The sequence below is a fragment of the Babylonia areolata genome, chromosome 27 (genome assembly GCF_041734735.1).
Source record: "Babylonia areolata isolate BAREFJ2019XMU chromosome 27, ASM4173473v1, whole genome shotgun sequence".
In the NCBI taxonomy this organism is placed as follows: Eukaryota; Metazoa; Mollusca; class Gastropoda; order Neogastropoda; family Buccinidae; genus Babylonia; species Babylonia areolata.
The window spans coordinates 19,890,639-19,909,608 of NC_134902.1; the positions used below are offsets into that span (position 1 = coordinate 19,890,639).

Sequence of the window (18,970 nt, forward strand, 5' to 3'; positions counted from 1 at the left end):
AAGGCCAGGAAACGTCAACACATCACACACACACCCCCGCCCCCCCGCCTCCCCCAACTTGCTTCCCTTCACTGGCTCCCCGTTCCAACACAAATACAACACAACTCTCAGTCCTCTGTCATAATTTCTTCACCGATTCTTGTCCCGTCTGTCTTTCAGATCTACTTTCTGTCTATTTACCATCCAGACAACTCTGTTCTTCAAATGACATGCGCACACTGCCCATTCCAAGAATTCACACAAAAACTTATGATGAACGTTCCTTTTCTTTTGTTGCACCAAAACAGTGGAGTTCACTGCCCTCACACATTCATCACACCCCAGCACCCGCATTCAAGAGAGCACTCAAAACACATCTTTTCAATTTGTGTTTTCTAAGCAGAGCTTTTCCATCTGTGTATTCTTGCTGTGATTTGATCACTGGACATGCTCTTGGAGTTGATTTGCGTGCATTTGTGATTATTTCTGGTGTGCTTCTGTGAGTCCTGGTGCATGTATTTGACTTGGGAAAATGTGATATATTTTTATCGTGCTGTGATTTTGGGCCCATGTGATGTGAGACTATGATATTGCCTGTGATAATTTTACATTAAAAATGTGTGTATGTAAGTATGTGTATATGTATGTATATATGTGTATGTGTATATATATATATATATATATATATATATGTGAGTGTGTGTGTGTGGGGGGGGGGGGCATGTGTGTGTGTGTGTGTGTATGTATATATATATATATATATATGTAGAACTGATATGGGATCCCCAGCGTAGGTCGTCTTGGATGTTCACACCAAGATATGTTGTGGTGTTGACATTTTCCAGTGGATGGCCATTGAGTTTGTAGTTTGGTGCGATCTTTTTCCTCCTACTGACACTCAAGGTGGAGCACTTTTGCGGGTGGAATTGCATGGCCCACTGTTTCTCCCAGATGAAAAGGGAAACTAGGTCTTCTTGGAGTGTGTGCTGGTCAGCTTCCTTCTTGATTATTTTGTTGCACATGGTGTCGTCTGCAAATAATCTGGCCTTAGATTTGATGGATTTCGGGAGGTTATTGATGTAGAGAAGGAAGAGACAAGGGCCCAGGACCGAGCCCTGGGGAATACCTGAGTTGACTGGAATATAATAATAATAACAAGAGAGGCAAGGCCTTCAAGACTCACTTGTGATACACTTAAAAAAAATAAAAAAAATCCAAGCTTTTTATGTATTGAGTATAATTTCAAAATGTAATGTTTAAGATGAGAAAGATCAGTTTAAAGCAAATCAACTCCCTAGCATTAATTACAGAGTAATTTCCCTTTTTTACTATCTGCACCAAAACGTTTGCAAAATAAATAAAACTTCCATGCTTAGCAAAAGAAGTTCCTGTTTGAACAAAAAATGATGATAATGACTGCTCTTGTTGTTGGGTCAGAATATCAGATCAAAGTGCCAAGTTTAGAGAATACAAAAAATATAAATATAACAGTAAATGCAGTTTGCATATAATTAGGCTACATTGTTTTTTGTGTTTTTTTTTGTGCCCATCCCAGAAGTGCAATATTGTTTTAAACAAGATGACTGGAAAGAACTGAATTTTTCCTATTTTTATGCCTAATTTGGTATCAACTGACAAAGTATTTGCAGAGAAAATGTCAATGTTAAAGTTTACCACGGACACACAGACACACACAGACAACCGAACACCGGGTTAAAACATAGACTCACTTTGTTTACACAAGTGAGTCAATAATGGTATTTATATAGCACTGAATCTTGTGCAGAGACAAATCAAAGCGCTTTCGCACCAGTCATTCGCACGCATGCATAACTCTAAAACTGTAGAAACTAAAGACAAGGAAGAGGCAGACAAGGGAGGCTGTTTTGGGAAGAGGTGGGTTTTTAGGCCAGACTTGAAAGAGCTGAGTGTGGAGACTTGAGACTTGCTCCCTCCACAACTGCTTGCTGCCTGTCCTCAAGAATTTTTTTTTTTTTATCCAGGTATTCCAGGTGAGTGAGATCATGGTGCCAGTCAAAGGGGAAAAACAATCAGCGCATGAAGAATGTCATAGATTAACAGATATGACATAATCATACTTGGAAAGTGAAATATGTGTATGGTTTTTATGGGGTTCAGTGTGTTACACTGAATGTCTTTGTTTCAGTGTGTGTGGACATGTGTTTGTGCATCTGCACAAGTAAGGCATGGGGAGGGGTAGAAGGGGTGAGGGGGTGGGGAGGCTTTGTGATGAAAGCTGATAAACACCATACTGATAAACATATTCTGAAAAAACATTCTTCTTTGTATGTGTAAATATGCTTTGCTTGCATGCATTTGAGTATGTGTGTATGTGTGTGTGTGTGTGTGTGAGTGCGCACACACACGTTTGTGAGTGCATGTGCTGTATGGTGCACACGTTTGTATGTCAGTGTGTATGTACTTGTTTCTTTCTGTGTGTGTGTGTGCATAATTATGAGTGGTGCATGTGTAAATCATGTGTGTATGCATTTGCTGACAGCAACTCCCGGGCCATTTACTGGTCCATCTCCAACAACAGGCAGTGCATGATTGTGGCTGCTGGTGTCAGCTTCACCCAAGCTGTGATTGAACATGTATTGTGCTTCCCATCCATTGTTTAGCTGGTTGCCCCATATAACTTTTTACACAATATCTTGTTGCCTGGTGTCCATGCATGCAATATGGAGTGTAACCTTTAATCTTTTCGAACCTAAAATGTATGAATATATGTTCAACATGTGACAGTGTCATACAACCATGAGTCAGCCATTGTTTTCCTGAAGAAAAATAAATCAAAATGAAACAAAAAAAAGAAAAGAAAAAAGAGAGCAGAAATCCAAGGATGCCAGTCCTGTGAAAAGTGACACTGGTAGTTTCAGTTGCAGAGGTGTGCAGTGATAAACAACATTATCAAGAATTTAGCATAAAGTGCTGATGTCAGTCTTCAATCTGTGTGGAATGTGCTTGTTTCACATCAATTCAATGGGTTTTCAAACAGTTATCAAACAGGTGCACACACAGACACACACAAGAAAATCAGATGCACACGAACACACACACACACACACACACACTTACCACAAGAACTGTCATTTTGACTTTGCGATGGCAGCAGATTGTTATTAAAACGCAACAACATGAAGCACGCAGTTAGATAAATCGATATATTCATGCAATAAAAATCACCTTTCATGATAATAATGATAATAATAACAATAAGAATTGATAAATGACATAAAAATCTGTGTAACGAGTTTTCTAAGTTACGGTAATAACCATGAACTTGTTTTCTTGCATTTCATTTACAGTGGAATGATTCTGTTTTGCTTGATACATAAAATTTTTTTGTTCCAATTTTTTGCTCTATTTATGAGTCCTGTCTGATGAAGGGAAGTTGAGAAAATTAAAATCTTTTGTTTTTACTTTGATGCATTTTGAAGGAAGCAATGTATATGTCTTGTAATCTTTCTAAACTCATAATACCTCATTGTGTGTGTGTGTGTGTGTGTGTGTGTGTGTGTACTTGGATCAGCTAAAATGTGTTTATGAAATAAACATCGAAACTAACACATTTACACTGTCCTATAATTAGTCATTAACACCACAGATCAAGTATGAATTTCTCATACAGGTCTTCACATCATGTCTATAGTGAATTCAATTCAAAGAGTTGGTTTTGTTTTGTTTTGTTTTTTTCACTTTTCTTTTCGTTTAAAGAAGAAAAGAGAAAAAAAAAAAAATGGCACAGTCACTGACATATTGTCCCAGCAGTCTACATTGTGAAGATGGCTACCTAGCGATGGATGGTGATGAACGAATACCAGCTCATATATTCGGAAAGATGTTCTTGTTTATTCTTGTGGGAGAACATGTTGACAAACACACACGCACAAGTACACACACATGCACACTTGCCACATGAGCAAATGTGTTCGTGTGTTTGCAACGCGCAAGTGCTTGTACAGATTTTGTCGACTCCTCAAAAAAACGCATGGGATTTCATGCAAGAGAAAGTGTGCCCAGTCACACACACACACACACACATATATATATATATATGTCTGTGTGTGTGTGTGTGTGTGTGCAACCGTGGGTGTGTTTACACACATGCCTCTCTGTTTAAGTTGTGTATGCTTGAGTCTCACCAACTGAGGAGACAGGTCAAAGCTTGTGACCACACACACAATAATTTCCTTGAGAAAGAACACAGACTTATGACTGCTATTTTGGAGAAAAAAAATTATATATATATATATATATATATATATATATATATATATATATATATATATATATATATTCAGTGCTATTTCTCCTCATTGAGCAGATGATGGAGTTCACACAACTTGTCAGCACGACTCCCGTTCACGGACGCCAGGAAGGAGAAGTGAGATTTTTTGCTGTCCATGTCAAAGCCAAAGTGGGCAGAGTCCACGTGTACTCTGACTGGCTGCCCAGACAGACGGGGCTCTTTGACTGGCCAGGGCAGGTTGAGGTGATGACGGTGCAACTGTCGGCAGCAAAGAAGAACAGCATACGTAATGACTGAACATGAAGATACATTTCATGTGCGCGCACACTCACACACGCACACACACGTTCATGTGCGCGCGCACACACACACACACACACATGTTCATGTGCGCACACACACACACACACACACATGCATGCACACACACGCACAAACACAAGCACAAATATTTTTGAAGTTTTGATGATGATCCCTAATCATGGGCTTTTGTTTTTTGGTTGTTTTTTTGTTGTTTTTTTTAAATGCTTTTCATACAGTTTTGTTGGTTTAGTATTATGTTAAGATACATTGCTGGGTTAGCATTATGCTAAGGCTTGTTGCTGGGGTCAGCATTGTGTTACCTTAAAGGTGCATCGGTGGGGTGTCATTATCGTTGTGTTTCGGTTTATGTCCTTTAACATGGTAGCTTTCCCCCCTACCTTTCACCACAGACAGTCCATGTGTCAGAGTCCATCAGCAAAAAACAAAAACAAACAAAAAAAAAAAGAAAAAAAAAAACAGAAAAAAAAAGGAAAGAAAGAAATCTTTCCTGAACTTAAGGCTGGGAACCACAACTACAACACATCTCAACATCCCCCCAAAAACACCATACCCACTCCTGCTGTTCCCGTTTCCTTTTCTCCCCTTCCCATTCCCAAATCACCTATATCACAAAACATGTTTTGCTGATTTTCTGGTTCAGTGTAATACCCCCTCCTCCCCCCCTTGCCCCCCCCCCCCAGCCCTGCCCTACCCCCCCTAACTCCCCCACCCTGACCCTCCCCTCCCCTCCATCCCTCCACTGCCAATGCACACCATTCTGAAATTTATCTCACTTGCAATGAATCAAAATAAAACTTTGAGCAAAAAGCATTTTTCTCCAGTCTGCTCTCTCTCTCCACTCTCAAGTGGCTGAAGAAGGGTGTACAGTATGAACTGTTCCACCTCCATCTCTTCCACAGATCATCATCTTCCCACCACCGTTAAATCACTCAGTACGGCCAGTCCTCTTATCTCCTCTACACAGACCCCTCGGATGTCCAGTGGGTGTCTCAATGACCCAACCTTTAGCTTCCGTTGTCAGAATTGTGGTATTCTTTGTCAACATTCACCTCTTCAGTATAAGAGCCTTCCGCTTGCAATATTTTGATGGTGGTAATTGGAGTGAAACGCAGTTAATGTCATCTCTTTTGCCATTCGTATGGAGAGAGTTAAGGTTTGTCACATTTACTACGAAAGCTGATCTGTGAGCTTCTTCCATCTTGCCTGAACTGTAACAGGGTTTGTTTTTTTTGTGTGTGTTTTTTTGTTTGTTTTTTTCTCTCTCTTTTTGATAAAAGAAAAAAACATGAAACAAACATACAAAACCATCAACGCAGACTGAAAACCAGTCTACAATAGCGGTGATATAAATACATATGCCATAGACAAACGGGTAAGTAAGTTTCATAGAATCATTTCTTTTTGTGCGCCATCACGGGTGGCGCAAGCGTGTGCGTGCATGTGTGCGTGTGTGTGTATGTGTGCAATGACAACAATAATGGTTTATTCAGTTTTTGCAGGCCATCTGGCCCATATGAAGAGGAGAAATGCTTGAAGATATCCATATCATAGATCAACAACACCTAAATGATGCACATATGATCATGTCACAATTCTTGAATCCAGCTGGCTGTCACCCACGAACCCACACTTCGCAACACTCATCATCCCAATTATGCATCATAATACCTATACAATGCAATCATACCACAATGCCTGAATCCAACTTGACTCTCTCTTTAAGCACTGGACTTTCAATCTGAGGGTCCTGGGTTCGAATCTCAGTAAAAGCACCTAATGGGTGAAGGATGGAGATTTTCTGATCTCCCAGGTCAACATAATGATGTGCATACCTGCTAGTGCCTGAAGCCCCTGCATGTGTATATGCATGCAGAAGATCAAATACGCACATAAAAAATCCTGTAACCCTTGTCATTGTTCTGTAGGTTATGGAAACACGAACATACCCAGCATGCTCACCCCTAAAAACGGAGTACGGCTGCCTATATGGCACAGTTAGATAAACAAAACAGTCATACACGTAAAATGCTACATGTCTGTATGAGTGTGTACGTGTGCATGACTGAAATCTGACTGAATGACACAGGAAACAAACGAGCGCAGTGCCAATGGCAACTGTCAGTCGGCTCCATACCTAGGTAGACAGCCTGTTGTTCAAATGACAACACGAACCATGTTTGTAAAGCACTTACACTTGAGCTTGGTTAGTCTCTGTCTGAGGATAGACACTATTTAAGTAGCCACATATCTTTTTCCTTGCAGTCACTTTGCTCAGAGCTTGATTGGTCTCTGACCGAGGATAGACACTATATCCACATATCTTTTTCGTGCAGTCACTTTGCTCAGAGCAAGGATAGACACTATATCCACATATCTTTTTCGTGCAGTCACTTTGCTCAGAGCTTGATTGGTGTCTGACCAAGGATAGACACTATATCCACATATCTTTTTCATGCAGTCACTTTGCTCAGAGCTTGATTGGTGTCTGACCAAGGATAGACACTATATCCACATATCTTTTTCCTTGCAGTCACTTTGCTCAGAGCTTGGTTGGTCTCTGACCGAGGATAGACACTATATCCACATATCTTTTTCGTGCAGTCACTTTGCTCAGAGCTTGATTGGTGTCTGACCGAGGATAGACACTATATCCACATATCTTTTTCGTGCAGTCACTTTGCTCAGAGCAAGGATAGACACTATATCCACATATCTTTTTCGTGCAGTCACTTTGCTCAGAGCTTGGTTGGTCTCTGACCGAGGATAGACACTATATCCACATATCTTTTTCATGCAGTCACTTTGCTCAGAGCTTGATTGGTGTCTGACCGAGGATAGACACTATATCCACATATCTTTTTCGTGCAGTCACTTTGCTCAGAGCTTGATTGGTGTCTGACCGAGGATAGACACTATATCCACATATCTTTTTCGTGCAGTCACTTTGCTCAGAGCTTGGTTGGTCTCTGACCGAGGATAGACACTATATCCATATATCTTTTTCATGCAGTCACTTTGCTCAGAGCAAGGATAGGCACTATATCCACATATCTTTTTCTTGCAGTCACTTTGCTCAGAGCTTGATTGGTGTCTGACCGAGGATAGAAACTATATCCACATATCTTTTTCCTTGCAGTCACTTTGCTCAGAGCTTGGTTGGTCTCTGACCGAGGATAGACACTGTATCCACATATCTTTTTCGTGCAGTCACTTTGCTCAGAGCAAGGACAGACACTATATCCACATATCTTTTTCATGCAGTCACTTTGCTCAGAGCTTGGTTGGTCTCTGACCGAGGATAGACACTATATCCACATATCTTTTTCGTGCAGTCACTTTGCTCAGAGCAAGGTTGGTCTCTGACCGAGGATAGACACTATATCCATATATCTTTTTCATGCAGTCACTTTGCTCAGAGCAAGGATAGGCACTATATCCACATATCTTTTTCTTGCAGTCACTTTGCTCAGAGCTTGATTGGTGTCTGACCGAGGATAGAAACTATATCCACATATCTTTTTCCTTGCAGTCACTTTGCTCAGAGCTTGGTTGGTCTCTGACCGAGGATAGACACTGTATCCACATATCTTTTTCGTGCAGTCACTTTGCTCAGAGCAAGGACAGACACTATATCCACATATCTTTTTCATGCAGTCACTTTGCTCAGAGCTTGGTTGGTCTCTGACCGAGGATAGACACTATATCCACATATCTTTTTCGTGCAGTCACTTTGCTCAGAGCAAGGGCAGACACTATAGCCACATATCTTTTTTGTGCAGTCACTTTGCTCAGAGCAAGGATAGAAACTATATCCACATATCTTTTTCGTGCAGTCACTTTGCTCAGAGCAAGGATAGAAACTATATCCACATATCTTTTTCGTGCAGTCACTTTGCTCAGAGCTTGGTTGGTCTCTGACCGAGGATAGACACTATATATACACATAAGTATCCATATATAATTGTTCCTGCAGCCACTAACCTTGAAGAGAGCTCCAGAGGGGCAGTGCCACACCACGCCTTCCACCTTGTTGCTGTCACTGTCTGTCTCGGGCTCCTCCTCCTCCTCCTCCTTGGAGAGCCATCGGTGCAGGGCGCCACTCTGGGCAGGTGATGGACAGGTGACGGGTAGTGAGCCGTGCACCACCAACAGGTGCAGAGGGGTCCGTTTGTTTCCCACACCTGGGACAAACCTTATTGAGGTGAGTTGTTTTCATTGATTCAGAGCTGGGTTTCTTTGGGGTTGTTTTTGTTTTTCTTAATGAATATTTACACCATTATTCCGGCTGTTCAGCTGTTTTTCAACAAATATTTACAGTGTTATTTCAGGCTGTTGCGCAGACACACACACACACACGCACACGCACATACAGAAACACACACACACACACACAAAGTGCCACCTTTCTAAGCATGACCCACCATAAGGATTTCCGTTTATGTTGGTTCCGATCAGTTCACACGTTTTCCCGCACAGCTCTGACAATGGCTGACACTTTATAACCAGCTCTCTCCCGTCGTCCCCACGACACAGAACAAGGCCAATGCCAAGGTCAAGGTTGACTGACGACAGGTGCCAACAATACTGACGAGAGTTTGTCTCCACTGGGACCCAGCCTGCACAAATAAAATACAACATCAAATAATGCAACACAACATACAATGTAGTGCAAAAAACAACAACAAAAAACAACAACAAAAAACAATATCAAAGAATGCAACACAACACAACACAACACAGAGTGTTGTACAAGAATGTACAACATCAAAGAATGCAACGCAACACAATACAACACAGAATGCTGCATAAAAAAGCACAACATCAAAGAATGCAACGCAACACAATACAACATAGAATGCTGTGCAAGAAAACACATCACCAAAGAATTCAACGCAACACAACATAGAATGCTGTGCAAGAAAGCACAACATCAAAGAATGCAACGCAACACAATACAACATAGAATGCTGTGCGAGAAAGTACAACATCAAAGAATGCAACGCAACACAATACAACATAGAATGCTGTGCTAGAAAGCACAACATCAAAGAATGCAACGCAACACAATACAACATAGAATGCTGTGCAAGAAAGCACAACATCAAAGAATGCAACACAACACAATACAACACAGAATGCTGTGTGAGAAAACACAACATCAAAGAATGCAACGCAACACAATACAACATAGAATGCTGTGCAAGAAAGCACAACATCAAAGAATGCAACGCAACACAATACAACACAGAATGCTGTGTGAGAAAACACAACATCAAAGAATGCAACGCAACACAACATAGAATGCTGTGCAAGAAAGCACAACATCAAAGAATGCAACGCAACGCAACATAGAATGCTGTGCAAGAAAGCACAACATCAAAGAATGCAACGCAACACAATACAACACAGACTGCTGTGCAAGAAAGCACAACATCAAAGAATGCAACGCAACACAATACAACCTAGAAAGCTGTACAAGAAAGCACAACATCAAAGAATGCAAGGCAACACAATACAACACAGACTGCTGTGTGAGAAAAGACCACATCATAGAATGGCAACGCAACACAACTGAATGCTGTGCAGAAAGCAACTCAAAGAATGCAACGCAACAAATTTCAACAGATATAACTGTACAAGAAAGTACAAATTCAAGTATGCACGCAACACCATAAACATCGAGTGCTGCCTTAAAAGCACAACACAAGGATGCAATATAACCAGAGATCTGTACAGAGTACGTCAATATTTAAACAACATTGCGTGCATACTTACAGAAAGTACAGCATCAGTAGCGCAACAAAAACTCAGTACACAAATGATTCAAACCAATATCACATGCAATGCCAAGCATGCAGGAATACACCATCAATGCAACACAAAACAACACAGTGTTGCATAAGAAAGCCTCGGCGTAACATGTGCACACGCAGAGTTGCTGTAAGAAAGTAACATCAAAGAATGCATCCACAACAGCAATAGAATGCTCTCAGAAGTACACTTTCAAAAACACAGCACCTGAGCACAGGCAAGGAAAACAAGATCAAATTAATGCAAACAAGCAGCAACATACAGGTGCCTGCAGGTAACAGACATCATGTGTGAAAATCAGGAAAAGTTACGCAGACTTATTATTTCTCTTACTATTTACTCTGTCTTTAAATTTGGTGGATAAACTGAGGCAGGTGTCCTCGGAAGCCGAGCTTGTGCAAGTCGGAAAGAATACCAAATTTCCACGTGGTATCGTAAGCTTTCTCCAGGTCAAAAAATATGGCCACCACATGTTGTTTGTTGACGAAAGCATTTCTTATCGTGGCTTCCAGACGAACCAGATGGTCAACGGTAGAGCGATGCTTGCGGAAACCGCACTGTTCCTTCGCCAGAAGGCCGTCGGTCTCTAGTTTCCACATCAGTCTACCGTTGACCATCTTCTCCATCAGTTTGCAGACGCAGCTGGTCAGTGCAATTGGGCGGTAGTTGGAGGGGTTCGAGGGGTCTTTTCCCGGTTTCGGCAGCGGGATTATGAGGGCTTTCCGCCAGGAGGGTGGAAAGAAGCCTGTGACCCAGATGTGGTTATAAACTTTAAGCAGGGTGTCCAGACAGGTTTGGGGAAGGTGCTTTAGGAGTTTATAATGGACTTCGTCCATTCCTGGACAGGAATCCGTACAGGTCTGAAGGGCAGATTTAAGTTCGTTCATTGTGAAAGGAAGGTTGTAATTCTCTGTGTTGTCGGAAAAGAAGTTACATGGTGTTTTTTCTGACAGGTTTTTGGTTTTAAGAAAGCGAGCAGATTTGTTAGCAGATCTCGAGTTCTGTTCTATTGTGGAGGCAAGCAAATTGGCAACTGCTTTCTTCTCTGTGACCAGAGCGTCTGAAAGTTTAAGATGGTGGAAGGTCGGGCATGCGTTTTTGCCCTTAATTCTTTTTAAAACCCTCCACACTTTCTTCTTGGGTGTGTTGGAGGTTAAGGAAGAGCAGAAATCTCTCCAAGACTTCCTCTGGCTCTTTTTAAAAACATACCTGGCTTTCGCCCTCAGCTGTTGATGGGTTCGAACGCTATCGGACTCCGGTCTCCGAAAGACGCGTCGCTGCGCTCTCTTCCGAGACTTGCGGGCCTCCCGACATTCCGCGTTGAACCAGGGCGTTCTAGGGACCTGAGGCTTGGAGGTAGACGATGGGACTGCTGCTTTGGCGCAATCTAAAACGATCCGAGTCAGTTGCTCAGAGCAAGGATAGAAACTATATCCACATATCTTTTTCGTGCAGTCACTTTGCTCAGAGCAAGGATAGAAACTATATCCACATATCTTTTTCGTGCAGTCACTTTGCTCAGAGCTTGGTTGGTCTCTGACCGAGGATAGACACTATATATACACATAAGTATCCATATATAATTGTTCCTGCAGCCACTAACCTTGAAGAGAGCTCCAGAGGGGCAGTGCCACACCACGCCTTCCACCTTGTTGCTGTCACTGTCTGTCTCGGGCTCCTCCTCCTCCTCCTCCTTGGAGAGCCATCGGTGCAGGGCGCCACTCTGGGCAGGTGATGGACAGGTGACGGGTAGTGAGCCGTGCACCACCAACAGGTGCAGAGGGGTCCGTTTGTTTCCCACACCTGGGACAAACCTTATTGAGGTGAGTTGTTTTCATTGATTCAGAGCTGGGTTTCTTTGGGGTTGTTTATGTTTTTTTTAATGAATATTTACACCATTATTCCGGCTGTTCAGCTGTTTTTCAACAAATATTTACAGTGTTATTTCAGGCTGTTGCGCAGACACACACACACACACACGCACACGCACATACACAAACACACACACACAAAGTGCCACCTTTCTAAGCATGACCCACCATAAGGATTTCCGTTTATGTTGGTTCCGATCAGTTCACACGTTTTCCCGCACAGCTCTGACAATGGCTGACACTTTATAACCAGCTCTCTCCCGTCGTCCCCACGACACAGAACAAGGCCAATGCCAAGGTCAAGGTTGACTGACGACAGGTGCCAACAATACTGACGAGAGTTTGTCTCCACTGGGACCCAGCCTGCACAAATAAAATACAACATCAAATAATGCAACACAACATACAATGTAGTGCAAAAAACAACAACAAAAAACAACAACAAAAAACAATATCAAAGAATGCAACACAACACAACACAACACAGAGTGTTGTACAAGAATGTACAACATCAAAGAATGCAACGCAACACAATACAACACAGAATGCTGCATAAAAAAGCACAACATCAAAGAATGCAACGCAACACAATACAACACAGAAAACTGTACAAGAAAGTACAACATCAAAGAATGCAACGCAACACAATACAACATCGAGTGCTGCATAAAAAAGCACAACATCAAAGAATGCAATATAACAGAGATCTGTACCAGCAAGTACGTCAAATATTTAAACACAACATCATGCAGTGCAGTACTTACAAGAAAGTACAGCATCGAACGACGCAACAAAACACATCAGTACATCAAATGATTCAAAACAATATCACATGCAATGCAATGCATGCAAGGAAGTACACCATCAATGCAACACAAAACAACACAGTGTTGCATAAGAAAGCACATCGACAAATCTTGCAACAACGCAGAGTGCTGTGCAAGAAAGTACAACATCAAAGAATGCAACACAACACAACATAGAATGCTGCTCAGGAAAGTACAATGTCAAACAACACAGCAACACTGAGCACAGAGCAAGGAAATACAAGATCAAATAATGCAACACAACACAACATACAGTGCAGTGCTATAAAACATCAAATAATGCAACAAAACTCAGAAAACGTACGAAACAGTACATTATTATATGTATTCTCTTATCATTTACTCTTTTTATTTCTTGTGGGGGGAATGGGGGGAATGAGGGGGGGGGGGGGGGGGGTCAAACATATTCATTTTTAAAACCTTTTTTGTTTTATAGCATCAAGCATACACTTTTTTTTCCCCATCTTCATTTCATGGAGAGCTGCCAGCCAGCTTTGGAAGAACTTGTCAAAAAGCATGGTACGTCTGACATAAATTGTGGTGGTGATGAGAAAGAGAAGTTGAAAAATAGCTAAATAGTACACACTTAATTATTAATTATGATTTTTTGTTGTTGTTGTTGTAATGTTAATGCCAAATTTACAATTTTCAAACAGCATATTATGACTTCCTCACAGCAAAACTCAGTCACAACCTTCACAAGGTTCTTTTGATCTGATTTTGATGCCTGTGAATGCAATGCGATGCAGTATATGTCACAGCAGATCAAATTACCATGCAGTGCAACAAAACACATACAGAGAATAACGCCAGGTAATGCACTCCCTAAATACCACACCTCAACCTTACTAGCACAGTAGCAACACAGTACGGAACATATCTACCCAGGGTATGACCCAGTTTATCTTCAGGACATAGCACAGCACCTACCCGGGGTGTGACCCAGTTTATCAGGCTGAGGATCACCATCAACAACTTCAATCCCAGAAGCTGGAATCCAAGTGGCTGGCACCTCCTGAATATGAAACATCATTAAAGAAAAATAATAATAATAAAAAAAATATATTAAAATTTTTTAAAAAACAACAACATTGATTTCTGTCAATGACAGCATAACTGATGAAAGTTAAGAAAGTCTTCACACAGATATGATGTACCCACCCACAGTGGCTATCTTTCATTTAGTCCTTATCCATGTTCTTTGTTATAGGATGCACGAGCAGAGGACATACGGAATTTTGACCATGATTACAGGACTTCTAAATGACCATGGAACAAGAATTTCTTGCAAGTAGTTCCTGATACTGAATTGTGGTACTTTAAGCTGGAACAGTGAAGTGGAAAACGATAGGGCCAAAAGAGAGAGAGGGAGGGAGAATATTAAATAACAAATAACTACTGTTACATTCGGTACACGTAGACAGGGACATGACACACTATTCCAAACCAATGCTGCTCATGCCATCCTCAGCTAGCATGAAGTTAATAACCAAAGGGTACATAGATAAGAAAATATATAAAAATTAAAAAAGCAACCAGACACTCCCAACATTAAGCTGGCTCCAAATCCATTCATATGTCCTTCATCTAACATGTGCATGCAGCAACTCCAGTGAAAGAAACATGAAATACATGCAGGATTTATTCACGAGGAAATTTGTTTTGTTTGTCGTTTGATATTGCGCCATGAAATCATCCCTGATCCTGTACATTAATTTGTAAAAGAAAAAAAAATAAAGAAAAAGTTACTCAGGTTTTCTTCTAACAAATACCTCATGATCACACACACACACACACACACACACACACACACACACACACACACACACACACACACACACACACACACACATACACACACCACACACACACATATATTATATATGTAGAAAGAGAGAGAGAACTAAAACGCCCAGAACCAAAATCAGGAAAGAATCAACTGCTTTAGCAAAACAATATGGGAAAGTATGTTGAGGGCTCTAACTTTAAGGGAGGTAATTAATAACACCCATGAATTATAAAACCAATATATATATATATATATATATATATATACTTCTTTCTTTTTGCAACTATTACTTATTTCTAACTTGTGAAAGTGCTTATTAAGAGCCATCTTTTTTTTTTTCCCCAGTTAAACTTATAGACTACAAACTATTACCACTGTGTTTGGCAGGAGGAAGGTGGCAGATGGCTAAGATGCTCATCAACCAGTACAGTACCTGTGAGGGTGTGGGTTTGAATCCCAGTCTCGCCCTTTCTCCCAAGTTTGACTGGAAAATCAAGCTGAGCGTCTAGTCATTCAAATGAGACGACAGACTGAGGTCCCATGTGCAGCACACACTTGGCACACCCAAAAAGAACCAATGGCAACTACAGTGTTGTCCTCTGGTAAAATTATGTGGAAGAAATCCATTCTGATAGGTACACAAAATATATGCAGGCACTCAAGGCCTGACTAAATGTGTTGGGTTATGCTGCTGGTCTGGCATCTGAGTTGCAGATGTGGTGCAGTTTATATGAATTTGTCTGAATGCAGTGATGCCTTCTTGAGAAACTGAAACTTAATCCTTTTGTTCATATGGTTATACCGTATCTATAAATATATGTATTCACAATGATTGTGTTGCTGCTTAGTGATCGAGAAACTACATAACTGAATGAAAATAAAATATTTGTATCAGTATCAGTAACTCAAGGAGGCGTCACTGCATTTGGTCAAATCCATTTACACTACACCACATCTGTCAAGCTGATGCCTGACCAGCAGCGTAACCCAACACGCTTAGTCAGGCCTTGAGAAAAAAAAGAAGATAAAATTAATTTTTTTTTTTTTAAATAAAAAAAAATAAATAAAAAATAAATAAAATAAATTAAAAAATAATAATAACAACAACAACAACAATATATATATACATACAATAATAATTTTAAAAATATAATAATAATAAAATAAATTTTTAAAAATTTAATTTTAAAAATAATAGATAAATACATAAAAATACTACTACTACTAATAATAATATTTAAAAGGCACAAAATCTTGATTAAGTCAACTCTAGGCGCGTGCGCGCGCACACACACACACAAAACCAAACAAAAACAAAAAAAAACAACATTTGTGAGAACAGCAATCAAATTCGCAAAAGACTATTCATGACCACCAAGTAATGATACATCCCGCAAACTTATTCACAAAGGTTTTCATCACTGTCACAATAATCACTGCTATGATCATTATCATTACTACTGCCATTATCATCAACATTTCTCAACCCTGATATGACAGCGTGAGGTTGGCTGGGCTGTGACTAGTAAAAAACAAAAAAACAATAATGGTAATAACCATCATGCCTGTCACTACAGACTTGTTTGTGCAGACACATACCCCTCTTATCATGCTAACCTTGAAATCTTTCTCATGATCCCAGGTCATTGACGGCGGCTTGTCAGTCTGTTCTGACTCCTTCCACGCCTTCAGCTTGGACTGGTAGCGCTGAAATTTCTTATCCCCCTGTTTGTTCGGCTTTCGGTCCAGTCGTGCCCAAAGCCATGGCAAACCTGGTAGCAAAAGAGAGAAAAGAGAGAGAGAGAGAGAGAGAGAAAGAGAGAGAGAAAGTCTTTATCTGGATTTAGATAAAAAGTTGACAGAAGCCAAAATTCCGCCATAACACCATCATTATATAACAGTGAACGTGGGAGTCACAGCTCATGAAAGAAGAAGAAGATTGTTATAATGTTCTTCAAAAGGAAATATGTAATGTAAACCTTGACATGAAGTGGAGTGGTGGTCAAGTGGGTACAGCACCCACATAGACAACAAGAGGCCCCAGGTTTCAGCCATGATGGGCCAGGATTCACCTCCCCCACACCCTGACCTCTTCATTATAGACCTCAGATGGTTTCTGGAAGCTGATCTCTTGGATGAGATTGGAAGCCAAAGACCTGTGTGCAGTATACAAATAACTCGTGGTAACCCTCAGGTTTTCCATACACAAATCTAAATAGATATTTGTCTTGCAATAGGTATATTACATGGCATATACTAATATAGTTCCACTGGTTAACTTAATGACAAAATTAAATCTTTATTTGATTTTTTTTCTTTGATATCTCATTTTTTCACAGCATTCACAATCTAAGCTCTGCATCTGGAAAGCTGGGAGTATAGTTAACTCAAAAAGTGATCTAAACTCCAAATATGATCGATAAAATCTTTGGGACGTTTTCAGAAAACAGCTTGCTCTAACAGTGTCAAACAAGACATTAAACAATACTGTCATTTAATGCCAACTTTGGCACCTATGGAAACTCCTGGTCTTGAATCTATAGTCTGTTGCACAGCTGTCTTGTTAACAGCAGCAGACACCGTCCTTTCTTTTGCTCCAACCCCACCTTCCCTTCTTTATTCATTTCTCTTGTCTTTACAACTGTCAAGAGCACCTTGGTATTCCTGGACCAGACAGCATGTTCCGTCCACTTTCTCCGTGGCACAGGCAGCTTCAAGGTCATGTACATCGACCTCAGGGTTCAGCACATCTGATGCTGTGACCTTGAACTGTTGGTTGGCTCTCTTGGTAGAAGGTGTGTTCTGTACGCCCGTCACGTACACACATGACATTTTCTGTTGCACAGCTATGCATGATGCCATAATGACTGCTGAAAAAAGATTTTTTTAATAATTTTTTTAAAATCAAATACAAATCAGAGTTATTATGATATGTTTAAAAGTCCTTATTTGTAAAAATCACAAACACCTGAAGACAATTTTTATAACACAATATCAGAGTTAAGAAGAGATACCATGACCAGGTGGGCAACTTACTGCAATCTATGCATTTTCTTTTTAATCAATAATGAATGATAAAAAAAATTTTTTAAATCTTTAAAATTAAGTTAAAAACATCAGTAAAATAAAAACTTGGATGTGTACTATCAGTGCCCCTGATCATGTTTTTATATGCACATTTGCAAGTGTGTGTGTGTGTGTGTGTGTGGGGGGGGGGGGGTGGGTGTTATGTTTGAACATTCATGCAAGTGGTTTTGTGTAAATCAAACTAGCTTCTCATTCTATCTTGATACAAATTCACTGAAGAAAAGAAAACTAAAGAAAAATCAAATGACTCTGAAACAATCTGAAATAGATTGGAAGAACAGTATTTTTCTATGGTCATGGAATCTTGTTTTGAAGGAACACTGTATGAAGATAAGAGATGAATGGATGTGTGTTTGTACACACACACACACACACACAGACACACACACGAGTGCAACATGTGTCTGCAAAATGCTCTGTTTTAACACAAATTTTAAATCTGAGCTATGGGAAAGATACGCGTATCTCTGTATTTTCTACTTGTTACATTTCATTTGGCATCACAAATTTCTCAGTGTTGCCTTTTTCCCACGGTCCACACACACACACACACACACACACATTTTCTATATTTCGATAATCTACTCATTTTCGACATTTAGCTTATCATTACAAACAAGATTTTCGAGATGTTATGTTCGGCTGAAAAACTGAAAGTACATTTCCTGACAGAGAAACTAATTATAAAAATAAAATCGAAATATCAAAAAAATCAAATGGTTCTTGCAGTGCAGACGATCGCACGGCACCATACTTCATTATCAGGACACGGTCGTCCAGTTCAATTGAACTTACCAGCCTGGATGAATCAGAGAATCACTCGGAAACAACAATGGTAAATGGTAAAAATGTTCGCGGACGGTTATTTTATGACAAAATGTTGATCGTGCAATGTGGCAGCAATCGCTGTTTACAGCATGACCAGAATGATTTATCGAACAGAGTGGTTTCCCCTGAATATGAACATGGACAAACGAATGAAAGTGCCCCACATGGAGCGGCTGACAGA

At 40.3% G+C, this 18,970-nt stretch overlaps 1 protein-coding gene across 1 annotated transcript; it reads right to left on the reverse strand.

Annotated features, from left to right (window-relative positions):
• Positions 1 to 3,670: 3,670 nt before the first annotated feature.
• LOC143301120 (RNA ligase 1-like) lies at positions 3,671 to 18,899 on the reverse strand. Its single transcript, XM_076615172.1, has 7 exons — positions 18,757 to 18,899; positions 17,529 to 17,744; positions 16,492 to 16,646; positions 14,016 to 14,100; positions 12,427 to 12,621; positions 11,991 to 12,190; positions 3,671 to 4,510 (listed from the first exon to the last, which is right to left on the reverse strand). Exons 2-7 carry the CDS (start codon positions 17,734 to 17,736, stop codon positions 4,307 to 4,309), a joined length of 1,047 nt encoding a protein of 348 aa, XP_076471287.1. The 5' UTR covers positions 17,737 to 17,744; positions 18,757 to 18,899; the 3' UTR covers positions 3,671 to 4,306.
• Between the last annotated feature and the right edge of the window lie 71 nt (positions 18,900 to 18,970).